Consider the following 15,191-nt stretch of genomic DNA (forward strand, 5'->3'; position numbering starts at 1 on the left):
AATATGAATACCTTATGGAACTATTTCAGTTCGACAACCCAACTTTATTGGAGCTTGACATACAATGAATTATAGACAAAACCATAGAAAAACGTGGACTTGACTTTTAATTAAACAGACTGAAATAAAAAAAATATTGTTTTGTTTGAAAACTTAAATTCGACAGATTCTGGTGTCCTTGTCATTGTGGTCGTGACAAACAATGTGGAATTTGCTCAGTAGGCTACTGTGTGGAGTGAATTCCAGCATTGTAACCCATCAATGAGCCAAGGTTTATCTGTCGCCCGAGGAGGATACAGAAAAGTGCATCACTCCATTTACCCGACACACACTCGCGTTTATCGTCGTGGCCGCGGGGCATGCTTGCTTGCACACCAGAATTTGACCCGCCGTCACCTAAATCCACTATATTTTGTCCCTATTTACCAAATGTCATGAATTGAATATCCAATTGAAATTGGCTTCTATTGTACATGCACTGGCTGGCCCCTGATACCCATGACCTCTTTAGACTGTCCATCCATGCACCGACACTTTCTGATTGTCAGAGATCATTAATGTCACCCATCTAACAAGAGGATAAAGGAGGGGCGGAGAATTGTCAAATCTCATTGTGCAGATTAGATTAGACTATAAAACCAGCTCCTCCAGTCGAGCAGTCCTATGGCATGTATTGGTGGGCATCTACAAGACACAATACACTGTATAATACAAGCAGGGATAGTGCAAATAAGAGAAGCGCAGATCTTTCCACCAGTCAGCTGTTTGCAATGGTAAGTATTGTTTTGGATTTAGAGCGTTTTTACACACGTTTTTGGAGGGCATTATTCAAACAAATTATTTATTCTTAATTGTCAGCCTAATGATATGGATTCTGATGTTATCTGGTTCTCAGGAGATCCTGGAGGCAGAAATTCGTTCCAAACTCGTTTGCAACACAGGGGCGAGAGCTGCGCAAATTGCGCAACGATGGATAAATGACATTTTTACGCGCGTCCACACCACCTGCGACGTTCCCGAACACGCAGTTTTTGGACCATGTGAGCTGAATCACACCACTGTTTATGACAGCATCGCCTACATCGCTCTCAAGTCTATGGACAGAAGATCGGCACCATACATTTTAAGGGTGAGAACATGCACTTAAATGCATGCGTCTTAAACGAATGTGTTCCAAACGATTGGCTGGGGGCAGTTTCTCATGCCCGAATACAGGTCTAAAATGCATCGAAACTTTCAGTTGGCAAATGTTGTACTTGACTTGTTTTTGTAAGACCGGTTTCTATTTGGCTACACAGGTGGACACCTCAGCGCACAAAATGCCCACTGACGGTCCGATGTGGCTGCGGCTCGTCCAGTCAGCCCGGAGCAGTGAGGAACAGAACCTGGAGGCCTATGTGAAGAACGGACAACTGTTCTTTAGAGCCCTCAGGACGATCCAGAAGGATGAGGAGCTTTTGGTGTGGTATGGGAAAGACCTTGCCAGGCTTCTTCTACTGAACCCATTGCAGACGCAAAGCAAAGGTATACATATTCTATGAATGTGTATTACAATATATACATATATATTATTCATAGAATTTTTTATGATTTAGCTATTGACTGCAATTAAATATTACACATTAAAACTAGATTTCCCCAATATGTTTGTACAATTCAAAGAGTATTGGCAAAGGTTTATGTCATGCAATATTGGCAGAATAAAGTGATATTAATCCATATTCATCTTTATAACCAGGTGCTGGTTCATACACATGTACAAACTGCAACCAGGGCTTTGAGTCTGAGTTCCCCTTCCTGGCACATTGGAGATTCCTTTGCACACAGAGACAACCAAACAGCCACACCACCAAACCTGGTCAAGACAACACCAACCATGTGAAACCTGACTCCCTTCCCATTCCTGCCTTCAAACGGAGCCATCCAGAGACAAGTCCACAGGATGGAAAACCTGCAACCGACTTCCACAATCTAGCCAGGGATATGGAGAATACCAGTAATAAGACAGGCTTGTATGGTACCAGGTCGGCAGGGAGTGCCCTCAAAAGGAAACACACGGAGGAGGATAGAAATGGCCCACAGCCTCTAGTCAGGAAGCAGGAACCACTGGAGAGAGGTTACTGTACTTTGAACGTGAACCAACCACCTAGCCCGGTCACCTGCCACCTGCCCACCAATATAATAAGGAGCACCTTCACTAAAGACAGAACCACTCAACTAAAACCACAACTGAAGACCTCAGGGCCTGAAGACATCAGATCCAACCCACAGAACCAGAGCATTCAGCCCGGAAGTGACCCAGCAGTGGAGCAGAGAGACTCAAAGAAGAAGGCTCTGAAAGACACTCTGTCTCTATCTCCATCCCGCTCTGAGGAAACCTCCACTGACTCTCCTCCTGTCACCTCTGCCTTCAACCAAGTCTCTGTCTCGGAGAACAGGAGAAGTGCCTTCTCCCAGCCCCCACGCTCTGTTCCACTTCCCCAGACTACCCCCCTGCCTGAGAGGGCTAAAATCTCCATTACTACTCCTTCTACTGATCTCCACAGACCTGTGCTGGTCCAGGGTGTTTTGAAACAGAGGCACCCTCTTTATAGCCCAGCAGCTCTCTGGCCCTGGACCCCAGGGAGACCCCTGCAGGTCCCGATCCCCCCCTCCCCGGTGCTCCTGTCCCCTTCCGTCTCACGACTCTCTCCCCTCTGCCTGCCGGCTCAGAACTGGTGTGCCAAATGCAACATTTCCTTCCGTCTGACTTCAGACCTGGTGCAGCATATGAGGTCTCACCACAAGAGGGCGCTGGATGCCACAGGATCTGCGTGTGGGGTGAAACAACAGCGTCGCAGGGAGAGGGAAGAGAGGCTCAAGTGTTCCATCTGTAGCGAGGTCTTCAGACAACGTCATCACCTCGCACGTCACATGACCTCTCATACATGAGTTCAGTGAGTTCTTATCATTAGTGATGTATAATATTCATATTGATGAAGATACTAATGGGGAACTAATTAAACACATGAACTAACTATTATGTAATTATTATAATGTACATTAACAATGCAATGACATTTTATTTGAAACATGTATGAGTCTGCTTTATATGTAAGGCGTCATTTTTTCCCCTTAGAAATAGTTTAGATTTTCCTCTCAATTCAGTCAAATGTGACATTTTTAGTATGATATTTACTTTCTCATTCTTTTACAATAAATTCTTGTTTTTTAAAATAATATTACAATATTTTCGGTGTGGATGTGACTTGATTGTAAGCTTAGTTGTGAACACTAGATGGCACTAGAGAGAGATTTAGAGAGACAGACAAATAAATCACCTTTAAATGTTCTTTATTTTCTTCTAAAATAAAAATATACCTCTTATTTCACATAAGAACTTAATGTAGAGTACCCTGATAAGTAACACATTGGGATGGGCAAACAAACAATAAACACATACACGATACAAAACCAAATAGTAAAAAAAGAAGAGAATACATTAACATAAAACATTTATAAAAAGTAATAGCTGTAAGGTAAACCAACACATGACAAAATAAAAAAATAAAAAAACAGAGTTAACTATTCACCGCTGGGTATTCAGTCATATTCATATTCCTTTCACCAAAGATGAGATGAGTTTTGAGGTTTGTTTTTTTGTATCTTTAAAGATTCATCACATATATGTAAGTAATTAATTCCTAACATATGCAAAACACACTATTTAGTAAGAACAATAACATAAAAGAAATAGCTTATGTTCTAAGAAGACTGAGCGAGCCAACCAGCAACAAGCTCATTACACTATAGAAAGACTACTTCAGAAAAGCATAGAAAACGATCAGTAACCATTACGACCCATTGGTATAAAAAAAAGAACTGTAATACTGTGTGGGTAGACACGTTACAAATGAATCATCTGTCAATGTACAGTGCGAGAGGCAAGATCTTCAGTTCTTCAGCCATAGAGGGAGGCATCCTTTCTCTGAGTGCTTTGAACAGTTCTTTCTCCCATCTTTCTCCGCTCTTTCGAGAGCCCGCCGACCATGAGCCTCTTTAGCTGGGATGGAATAATCACCCAGACCAGTGTCCCACTCATGACCGTCACTCACCGATGCTCTCTATGCAATAGGGATGACCTGCAACATAGGACACATAATACAATGTTTTGAAATACAAACAGTGCACCATGTATGAGCGCAAAATCCACACCAGGAACTGACTTGCCTAGTTAAATAAAGGTTCAAAATCCAAGTGTAAAGTTAGGTAAAAAATAAACAGTCAAGTTACACACCTGAGAGACCTGCGACTGTCCTTCTCCATGTGGTTCTCAGGACCTTCGCTCTCATAGGAGGCCAAATGCAGCTCTGCAGAAGAGACAAAAAAACATGACTATCCCTGAAGCCAATGTTATGAGATACAGTACTGATTATAGTAGGGTTTGCACTTTCATATGAGTGTGGACTTTCATCCTCCGTTCATATGCTGTATCCTTTACTTAGACAGTACAGAATTCGAAAGGGAGGCGATGCAGCGGGAACTGTGGACAACGAACCCTGGTCTCTGTGGGGAGTACACACGTGCAAACACCCAGGGTCACGTGGGTTCTAGTGGGTACCACTAGACCACAGGCGCTGCACATTTTGTACTGTTCTAAATAATTGACACGTTAAATGTAATGTATCTGTGGACAACACTCACCATCCTCGGTGAAGACTGGCGTTGTGACGAGGTACTGGAGAATCTTCCTGTCTCTCTCGAAGGGACACGTCACCTGGCGCCACACCAGGAACTCACTGACCTGTTTCGCCAAGTCCCACAGTTTCTATAGAGAAACAGGAAATGAACATTCATTGAAATGAAAGATAATCGACAACAATGTGTTTTTCACCTGCTACTTAAACACTAAAGGCCAATTTCTTGGACCCAGATTGTTCTAGACTAAAAAGCTATTTCAATGGAGATTCACCACTGAACATGCTTCTTAGTCGAGGGAAACCAGTGCATACAGTAAAAGTCTTGTCATGATTAGCAATAATGCATTTACTGTACATTACTCAGACTCACTTCAAAGTTCACATGACCGTTGGATAGCCGGCTGGCACATCCTTCGTTGAGGAAGTAGATATCCTTGATGAGAAGGCTGAAGAATGGAATGACTATCTTCTCCTGGTTGCTGTGTGCTGTGATAGATCTCTGGGTGGCTCCTCGCAGGGCAGTACGGTAGTTACTGAAGTTACTGGAGGGGTCCATTTGGTGCTCCAGTATGTCAAACTTGTCTGTGTTGACTTTGCTCCAGGTCTTCTTCAGCCGAGACACAGGACTCATGTTCATCCCGGCTGTGGAGAGAGGAGAGCAGGGTTTAGGGATCAATTTCATTTCAATTCAGTGAAATTAACTGAAATTCCAATTCTAATGTAGAATTGAAAAAAAAATAACATTCTAGAGCCCTGTATTGTAACTTACTGATGATGGCCATGAGTGAGTTGAAGTTTCCGATGTTGAAGCATTCTCTGGCCACGTCTATGAAGAACTCTAATGCCCGAGCTCTGTGCTTCTTCTTTACTGGCTGGAAGGAGGGAAGAAAAACACAAAACCATTGGAGCTGTGTGAGAAGGAAAGGATCAAAGAAACAAGGGAGAGAGGGGAAATAATGTAGACGGAGAGAGAATTGTAGTAGACGGGGGAAAGAGACAGCGACAGAGAGAGAAAGAGGGAGACAGAAAGTGAGAAAGAAGGAGAGCACTCACCATACAGATTTCAGTGGCCACCAGATAGCTGAGTCTGTTGAACCAAGCTACATAGGCCTCCAGGTTAGTGGTCTTGCGTTTTCTAAAGAAACTCTGAGGGAAAAGACAGGTCAAGGTTACTTTTTTTAAAATGATTGTCTAGTATGATATCCATGATGGATATGTTGTTGTTGGAGCATTTCAATTAGTTAGGTTTCTTTTCTTATAAACTATATGTGGGCTAGTGTTGTTTCTCCCAGTCTGTTCATGACTAGTTGTTGTGATGTACTCTGTTGATAACTCTTAATGGACTTACACAATGAAGTCAGCCACAAGCCATTCAGTAGCCTCACCATAATTACTGACAGATGGAAAGCTTATATAACCAGTGGAAGGTAGTGGACAATGTTATGTGGAAGGTAGTGGACAATGTTATGTGGAAGGTAGTGGACGATGTTATCTTGAAGGTCTTTGACAATATTGTGTGAAATGTAGTGGACAATGTTATGTGGAAGGTAGAGGACAATGTTATGTGGAAGGTAATGGACAATGTTATGTGGAAGTTAGAAGACAATTATGTGGAAGGTAGTGGACAATGTTATGTGGAAGGTAGAGGACAATGTTATGTGGAAGGAGAGGGCAATGTTATGTGGAAGGTAGTGGACAATGTTATGTGGAAGGTAGAGGACAATGTTATGTGGAAGGTAGTGGACAATGTTATGTGGAAGATAGAAGACAATGTTATGTGGAAGTTAGTGGACAATGTTATGTGGAAGGTAGTGGACAATGTTATGTGGAAGGTAGTGGACAATGTTATGTGGAAGGTAGAGGACAATGTTATGTGGAAGGTAGTGGACAATGTTATGTGGAAGGTAGAGGACAATGTTATGTGGAAGGTAGTGGACAATATAATATGACATATAGTGGGCAATGTTATGTGGAAGGTAGAGGACAATGTTATGTGGCCTACCTTATGGTTGTCCAGGGGATCTTTCACACCAAAGGCTTGGATGAACTCTTCTGGTCCGATAAAACTCAATCTGTCCTAGAATTGGAAACGGAAGAATTCTAATAAGCAAATATTTCTAAAACAATAGTGTATTTCTAACAGTACGGTACTTTAATTGATAGATCACGGGTACTTCTAAATCAACACTAAATTCTAATGAATACAGTATACAGTACGATCTACAGTATGTTCTCTCCTCACCAGTTCAATGTGTGTGAGCTGCTGGGCGAGAATAAAAGCATCGTCACTGATGCTCAGTACGTCACTCCTTTGTCCGTTCTGCTGTTTGGTCTTCAGAGCAGTGGGTCTCTCGGCTGCGGAGGCATTGAGTGTGGCGATAGCCTCTTCATACTGACCCAGGGCCGCCAACCTTCGGATTAACCGCTGAGTCATCTGCTGCATGGCCCTCCACGAGTACTGATGTAAAACAACATCGAGCGAGAGATCAATCTATGCATTATATACAAGCGAATAGTTTATTTCCAAAAAGCTATATCCACACATTTTTCACTTGTTTTTTTTCTTCATCAGAAATGATTGCTTATGGGTACCTTCATGTGTGTGTAAAATATGACTATTTCTAGATTTTATATGTGTATGATTTTTATATTTTTTTGCAAAACGCTATATATCCATTGTTTAGCTGGAACGGGATGTTCATGTCCTGTATATTTGACTGTGATTTGTGGTTGTCTCACCTAGCTATCTTAAGATGAATGCACTAACTGTAATTCGCTCTGGATAAGAGCATCTGCTAAATTACCAAAATGGCAAATGTAAATGTTTTACCTACAAATCTCATACTACTCGTTTTAAATATTGATGTCACAAATGTATAATTTGTAATGCAGTTATTTGATACATTTGGTGTAGTTATTTGTTACTTGTTACTTATTTCTCTGCGAGTGAGGGGGATATATAGTATTTCGCAAAAAACATGATTATTTGTCTATCTGAAATGAAACCATCAAGTGATAGATTTTAAACAAATACATGTCTGTCATTGAACCCATGCCATGATTAGATAGTGAAAAAAAACACACCAATCACTTTCATAATTTCTTTAAACAATAAAAGCTAATATACCCACCTTTCTGAAAATGGATATATAGCATTTTGGAAACAATCTTTTAAAGTACTGATATTAGACAACATCAAGAGAGAGAGAGAAATCCATATCAAGGTATATTTGTATCTGTGCTGATATAATGACGAGGGCGCTGAGTTCATTATCGAAGTCTGCAACTTGTGAACTTGTTGTGGGTGTGTATTCTCACCTCCTACGCCATCTATGCTGATATAAAACATATGACCCATCTAACACACAACACATATTATGACGTAACACAAGTGAACATATAACACACCTAATGTTAAGACTAACAGCACAAGGCAGCATGAACTCAGCGCCCTTGATCAAGCTCAATATGTGCTAAATAAGGTGTCTGATGTCATACGCAGCCATAACTGGTCAAATGAAATATCTGATGCCATGTCTATTGTCATCTCTAATGAGTCAGTTAGTCAGAGGTTATATAAGGGTACTGACCTCATCTCCTCTGGCCAGATGATGGCTCATCTCTTTCAGGCAGCGCATCATCCTCTCATCTCTGAAGTCATAGGGAAATGTCTCCGTCCACTCTGTCAGCAGCTGCACGATCTTTGGAGCGACGTCTCGTATTCTGATCTAAGGACAGCAAAGAGAAAGACATGCCAGTGTTAGACAGACTGTAAAGAGGTGGTGTCCACTCCTGGTTGTTTAGAACTAGTGTGTGTGTGTGTGTGTGTGTGTGTGTGTGTGTGGTGTGTGTGTGTGTGTGTGTGTGTGTAGGTGCATCTCGTGTGTGTGTGTGTGTGTGTGTGTGTGTGTGTGTGTGTGTGTGTGTGTGTGTGTGTGTTAGCTACCTTATCAAGCAGCAGGTCTCCAGATCTATGCTGCTCCACACACAGGTGACACACCCGAGACATGAGCTCATACGGGTGGAGGAAGAGACGGGAACTCAGCAGGAAGGTGAAGACGTACGACCTCTGATGGAGAACAAGAAAAAAAAGATTGTTAACATCAACTCATGTTGTCGTCAACCCAACACCAACCCAGCACAATATGGCACATTTCCCGCTGTTCAATGGTCATTTCAGTTAATGATATATACATTCTGTGTGAGTCTACTCATTTGTTCTTGAAGAATATAACGTATGGACTTAGTACACAACCCGAAATATAACCGTAGCCTATTTGGCATAAAAGGTTGCATTACTCCCATGTCTATGTTTTTGTTGTTGTCATTAGAGTCCCCCTGAGAGAGCATTTTGGACCAGAGATAACAACACACATCAGAGTAGTAGTCCACTGTACAGTATACACATTTGTCCTTGAAGAATATAACAGTTAAGCCTTGTGAGCTTAATTGTCTTCCCCTTTCATAACCCCAAATATGTTTGTATGATTCCATTGTTTATGTTTTTTGTTTTTGTTGGACTAGAGCTAAGACTCACGTCAGGGTAGTAGTCTACTGTGGGAACTAAGTGTTGTATTAGGGCCTCCAGGGAGCCTGAAACAAGACTGTTGTCATGGTAGCACATGTCCCCGTAGCTCGCTTCCATGGGCTGGTGGTATTTGTGGAGATTGTTGTTGTTGTTGTAAGGGCTGGGGCTGAACTTGCCAGCGTATGGTGTCGTGGGAGGCATGTTGACCTGTTAAAAGAGATTTCAAATATAAAAACAATGTCAAATCTTTGTTCTTCTCTTAAACTCATAACTAAACACTTTATTTTTCATGGTTTCAACTGAATGTTATTTCTCCAAGAAAGACAGAGAGTGAGTGAGTGTGTGTGTGTGTGTGCGTACTTGTGCTTATGTGTGTGTGACAGGGAGAAAAGCTGTAAAAAAAAGAAAAAAAAAAGGAATAATTTATGTAATAACTACTGGCAGTGTGTGATCAGTTACCCTAATGGTGTTTACCCCTACTGCTGATTCTAAGTCTACACCATGCTGGTATAAGCCTGACTATGCCACTGTCTCATGTCCTTACTACTGCTCATTCTACTACATTCTGGTAAGCCTGTTTATGCCACTGTCTCAATTACCCGCCATCCTGGCACATCCCTTTTCTCTCCCTGCTGGCTTCCTTAACACTGTTAAGAGATTAAAAGGTACTTTATTCTTTAGTCTGGACAGACAGAGGCAGCATTAATGATGGTGACCTGCTACAACGGGAGCTGATGATCTACCCCGCAATGGACGTTTTCAAGCAATCACCAACCAGCATTACTACAACATGTACCCCCCCACCAAGGACAGATCAGGCCTACTAAAGCCTACCACATTTAAATGAAAGTGACATTCTCTGACTGACCAACAGGCTGACACTACACTACAGCCTGGCTGGGGATGAATAGGATCATAACGGTTACGTGGAAACAGACAAGAACCTCATCTATCTGATAGAGAAGCAAATATACTAGAGTTATGAGAGAAAAAAAACAGCTATACTATACTGTATCCATCTTGGATAGATAAGGGTGGATAGTGTTTATAAGATGGAGGGAATAAGAAACCTCACGTCCCACCCTGTTTTGTCTGTTCCGTAGCCTAGAAAAAGAAGAACTGAACATCTGATAGAGAAGCAAATACAGACATAAAATAAGATGGGAGTTGTTTCTAAGAAAGTTCATTCCCACACATATCCCACCCTGTTTGTCTGTTCCTTAGTCTACTGTAACCATCTAACTGTAGCCCAGACAGGATAAACACAACCCAACCCACAACCCCTGGCACAGTTTATTACTCTTGACTCATGCACTCTTATTATGTGAAAAGCGCCAGCCTTCCATAGAACTCTGGGTTGAACCCCACTCAGTCATAACACTAGTGAGTAATGAAGGCTAATGCATGCCAGACACGTAATTATTTGGCCATGCTGCAGACTAGAGCAAAACAATAACACAGTTGACGTCTGTTTAAAGTTTCACATCACATTACATTATATCAGATATGAGTGTCTGGGATTGCTAAAGGTGATTCTGGAAATATTTAGCAGTTTGTAAAAGTCAAGATCTGTCATCATTAAGTAAAGGTTAAGATCTGCCGTCATTAAATTGTTTTTGCCTTCACTCAAAGTGCAACCCTCAAAGCACTGTCATTTATAGGTCAAATGCATTACATAACACTTTTGTTTTGAAAGTTTCATATTCCCAGCATGTTTCCTTGTCACAAATAATCAGGCTCACAGTGAACATACAGATCTTAATTTGAGCCAGTTTGCTACAGTAGGAAAATAATCCAGCAGCAACAGGAAATGTGAATTATCATGTGGATTATAATTCATGAACATTTATACAATTTTCGTTAGGGCATTTTAAAGTGGAAATTACAAACTTTAGAAGCCTTTATAAACCACGAATACACTACAAATTCACAGAAACAAAAGTGATCAAATTAAGATCCTACATCTATATTGTGATCAACTTACCCCAACTCGAAAAAAAAATCGAATTGTAACAGTATAAAATGATGTACACTATTTGTATCTAATAAAACGATTCCACGTTTTTGGAAAATAAAAGCAGATGAAAGAAAATAATCCTTCAAAAATGATCCTTGGAAATAAGTGCAAAATGCACACAAATAAAAACGATCAGTGTTTTCAGAGCATGCAATTCCTATTCGTAAAGTCCATCCATTGTGTCTGCATGATCCTTTGAATGAGAAGTCATTGGAAACCGCGACCACGACCAGCCGTATTCAAATGACTTGCAGAAAGCCGCGAAACACAGCCTATAAGAGGCTTAGAGGCGGATACTTCTTCATGGAAGTAAGCCAATCACAGGGAAGGACCTGAAAACCCCAAATGTTAGAGCAATCTTATTGGTCAGTTTTCCATCCATCGATTGTCTTTGAATGACATTGGATCATACTGTTCCATGATAATAATAATTTTGTGAAGAGGAAAAAGGAAAATCTAATTTGCTGGAGGGAGTGTGGAAAGGCATATGGCCAGGACGCTTGCACTCCAACGGCGGTGGTACACCATTCTGTGTGAAACGTATGTCTAAATTAGAAGAAAACATTGCAAACCTTGCAACTTTTATATTTCCAAATACTTTACAGTTTGAATAAAAAAAACTGTACACTGCAATTAAAACACATTTTGGGACCAAGCAACAATCTCACAATTTCAAGAAGTGTAACTGATTATTAGTAAGAATTTATAATAAAAGTATAAACTCTATATAAACGATTCATTAACAATTTATAAACTACTTTTAGACCCTATTAATTTTACCAAAGTATCAGTAATAAAAAAAAGGTAGAGCAATTGGACATAAATCAATTAAAATGCCAAATGAGCAATATATATACCATGACCAGTGAAAGTTCATGAATGGAACTTCAGAAACAAACATGCATTCATGTTTCCTGATAGCTACAGGTGCTTTAGTACCAGTGATGCACTTCCGTGGACAGTGGGTGTTCTCTTATGTAACGGTCATATTACATAAACAGTATTTGATGATATACAGAGAATAGAGAGTGGGCCCCCAGGTTGTGGGTGGTATTCATTTACAGCAGTACATACCCCTCTCAATCATAGTCTTACTCACATCATTGTTCATGCAGGAATATCCAACGCCTGCGACGCCTATAGGCTACATTCTCTCATTATACTGCACCTACACCCACACCAGCCACCTGACAGCGCTGCTCGCTGGGGATGGCTTCCAGCTAGGCTTGAGCTTGGCGAGGGCCCTGGTGGAGTCTTTTAGATTGGATTCCTCCCACGGTGCTAGGGCACAGGGGCCCACTGCTTCCCTCACAGAGTGGCAGCGTAAGCGGACTGACACACAAACACAGACACACGCATGTACACAGGCACACACATGCCCAACACACACACACACACACACACACACACACACACACACACACACACACACACACACACACACACACACACACACACACACACACACACACACACACACACACACACACACACACACACACACACACTGACAGCATAAGCTAGCGGACTGACTCCTGCCTGCCATAAACACTTAGCTTGAACTTCCACCCACACACCCCTCTCTAACCACTCAGCTGAAACCCAGGCAGGACTCATGGCGCTCCAGAATGGACCTTTATTCTATTCCTGATGACGCTTGATGTTGAGTTATGTGATAATGAAGAGGACGAGAGAGGGAGATGTTGTTTACTGTGTTGAGTTAGTTTAAAATAAAACCAGAGTGGTTGTTTACTTTGTTTAGCACACAAGAAGCTGATGTTTTGTTGTTTTATAAGTCTAATCTACTTAGATTTTACGCTCATATCAGTAGTACCATCTAATGCATTACTATTTACCTCTGTAAACCTAACGTCATGGTGCGGTGGTGCAATATAACACCAACTCTCATCGCATTGTTCATTTTTACGATATTGTGTTATTAACCTTATGGCCTAACAACATGTGTACAACATTGTTATTGGGTGGAATTGTAAGGGGAAGAAATCATGAGCTCACCAAGCATATGGGTAGGGTGGCGTTTGTGTGTTATTGTCTAAGGGAGATTACAGACGGCTGTGTGAGATCAGAGGAGAGACTGGCTGAGGGAGAGGGCAATATGGGGGAGGGGTGACTATCTGACTCACAGACCTTCCAGTAAGTCCTATAGTCTCCCATTATGAGTCAGCAGCTGCCATGATGGCTCCCCTTTGACCCGACTGGGTCCAACATCGGGACTTTCTCTGTTAGACAACTTAGACTTAACGACCCCGCAAAGTATTCTGTCTGCAGCCACTGTCAGAGGGTAGGCCTAATGGGTGTCAGTTGACACTTTCACTCTGCCTGCAACACTATGGATTACAGTCCCATACACACACACACACACACACACACGCACACAGCACTATGGAAGATCACAGTCACAGAGCTCTTTGTGTCTCAGAGTGATGCCGGACAGTTACTAGCTGGATCGTAGCCAGGAGTTAGACACTCTTTTGGTGGAGTCTGCTGTTGTTTATATGCCCCCACAACGAGCCCCCCTCCTCCACCCTCTGTTTTCCCCCTCGGTCTGTTTTCAATGAGGACTTCTGGTAAAATGGAAAAGTGCCAGTGGGAGGTCCCCGTTTACTGATGAGGAAATGGGGAAAATCATGCACCCCCACTTCCATGTTCCACGTCCATTGGAGAATATTATGATACATAAACAAGAGGATAGCTGTGTTTCATTGGAAATGTGTGTGAGCCTAACTCGTAAGCCATGTCTCTGGAGATGGCCCAATGGGAACATCTGTGCATGATGAGGTATGCAATTCAAAGGCCATTTGAAGGTGATTTACTATACTGTGATTTACTACAATTTTACTGAAAACTATGCATATGTTGCAGATGTGTTTCTACTGGTTTTAGTGATCTTGGCACCCAGAACAAAAGCTTGCGTGCCCGTTGTACAGCTCCTTAAGAGACCATAGTTTAAGTGGAAAATACCTTGTATTTTATATCCATCCCCAACAAACTATCATTGTGTTCTTTTATTAAACCAGGGCCAGTCTGTAGGCGTTGTACAATGGGGTTTTGTTGAGTATGTTTACTCCAGTGGCAAGGCGTGTTTGTACACCATGCTATTGTTTCACAACACGTGCTGTTTTCTTTTCTCTGTGTCCCGGGTAGAAAGTAATTGGGCTGAAAGTGTTTTTCAGGCAGGGCCAGGGCCTTGCTGCAGGTGCATGGTTAGACCCGGAGGAGGGGGAGGCATTTGAATGGGACACAAACAGGAAACGGTGTGTTCTCTGCAGGCCTGTTGTGGGACACCCTGGACTCACTGCCTGTGTCTGAAATTGGACCTTATAGGGTACCATTTCAGTTATACCCATGGCCTTCACTATAGTTAATCCTCCGTCTGAGAACTCACCAGTGTCATGTTGATTTCTCAGTATAATCTCTTCCAAACACTTATGAATAAGTTCAGTGAGTCAGTGCGCGATGTTAACCATTCTGTTTACTGAAGTGTGTGTGTGTGCGCACGTGTATGATGATTTTGATTAATTCTATTATTATAGTGTCCATGCATCTTCAAGGATGCACAGCCCACATGGGCTTATTATAAAGGCACAAGGCGAGACCCAAACGCAGACACAGGAGGCAGATGCTTGAGCTCATATTTATTGTACCAAAAGGAGTAGGCAAAAGGCAGGTCGGGGACAGGCGAGAGTTCCTAAACCAGGTCCGAGTCCAAGCAGTACCAGGGGATAAGCAGGCTCGAGGTCAGAACAGGTAGAGTGGTCGGGCAGGCGGATTCGGCGTCAGGGCAGGCAAGGGTCAAAACCAGGATGGCTAGGAAAAAAAACAGACTGGGAAAAATAGGAGTTAGGAGAAAATGCTGGTTGACTTGGCAAAACAAAACGAACTGGCACAGAGAGACAGGAAACACAGGGATAAATACGCCAGGGACTAATGGGGATAACAGGAGACA

At 42.1% G+C, this 15,191-nt stretch overlaps 2 protein-coding genes across 2 annotated transcripts; one reads left to right on the forward strand and one right to left on the reverse strand.

Moving 5' to 3' along the window:
- Positions 1-639: 639 nt before the first annotated feature.
- LOC106562826 (zinc finger protein 488) lies at positions 640-3,254 on the forward strand. Its single transcript, XM_014127848.2, has 4 exons — positions 640-773; positions 896-1,129; positions 1,299-1,524; positions 1,739-3,254. The coding sequence occupies exons 1-4, from the start codon at positions 669-671 to the stop codon at positions 2,929-2,931; spliced, it is 1,758 nt and encodes a 585-aa protein (XP_013983323.1). The 5' UTR covers positions 640-668; the 3' UTR covers positions 2,932-3,254.
- A 62-nt stretch (positions 3,255-3,316) lies between these two features.
- Positions 3,317-11,468, reverse strand: LOC106561770 (ras-GEF domain-containing family member 1B-B). Its single transcript, XM_014126012.2, has 12 exons — positions 11,192-11,468; positions 9,217-9,414; positions 8,626-8,748; positions 8,270-8,407; positions 6,922-7,137; positions 6,682-6,756; positions 5,733-5,825; positions 5,449-5,551; positions 5,050-5,321; positions 4,684-4,807; positions 4,277-4,349; positions 3,317-4,121 (listed from the first exon to the last, which is right to left on the reverse strand). Exons 2-12 carry the CDS (start codon positions 9,406-9,408, stop codon positions 4,091-4,093), a joined length of 1,440 nt encoding a protein of 479 aa, XP_013981487.1. The 5' UTR covers positions 9,409-9,414; positions 11,192-11,468; the 3' UTR covers positions 3,317-4,090.
- Positions 11,469-15,191: the final 3,723 nt, after the last annotated feature.

The sequence above is a fragment of the Salmo salar genome, chromosome 01 (genome assembly GCF_965601325.2).
Source record: "Salmo salar chromosome 01, fSalSal1, whole genome shotgun sequence".
Classification (NCBI taxonomy): domain Eukaryota; kingdom Metazoa; phylum Chordata; class Actinopteri; order Salmoniformes; family Salmonidae; genus Salmo; species Salmo salar.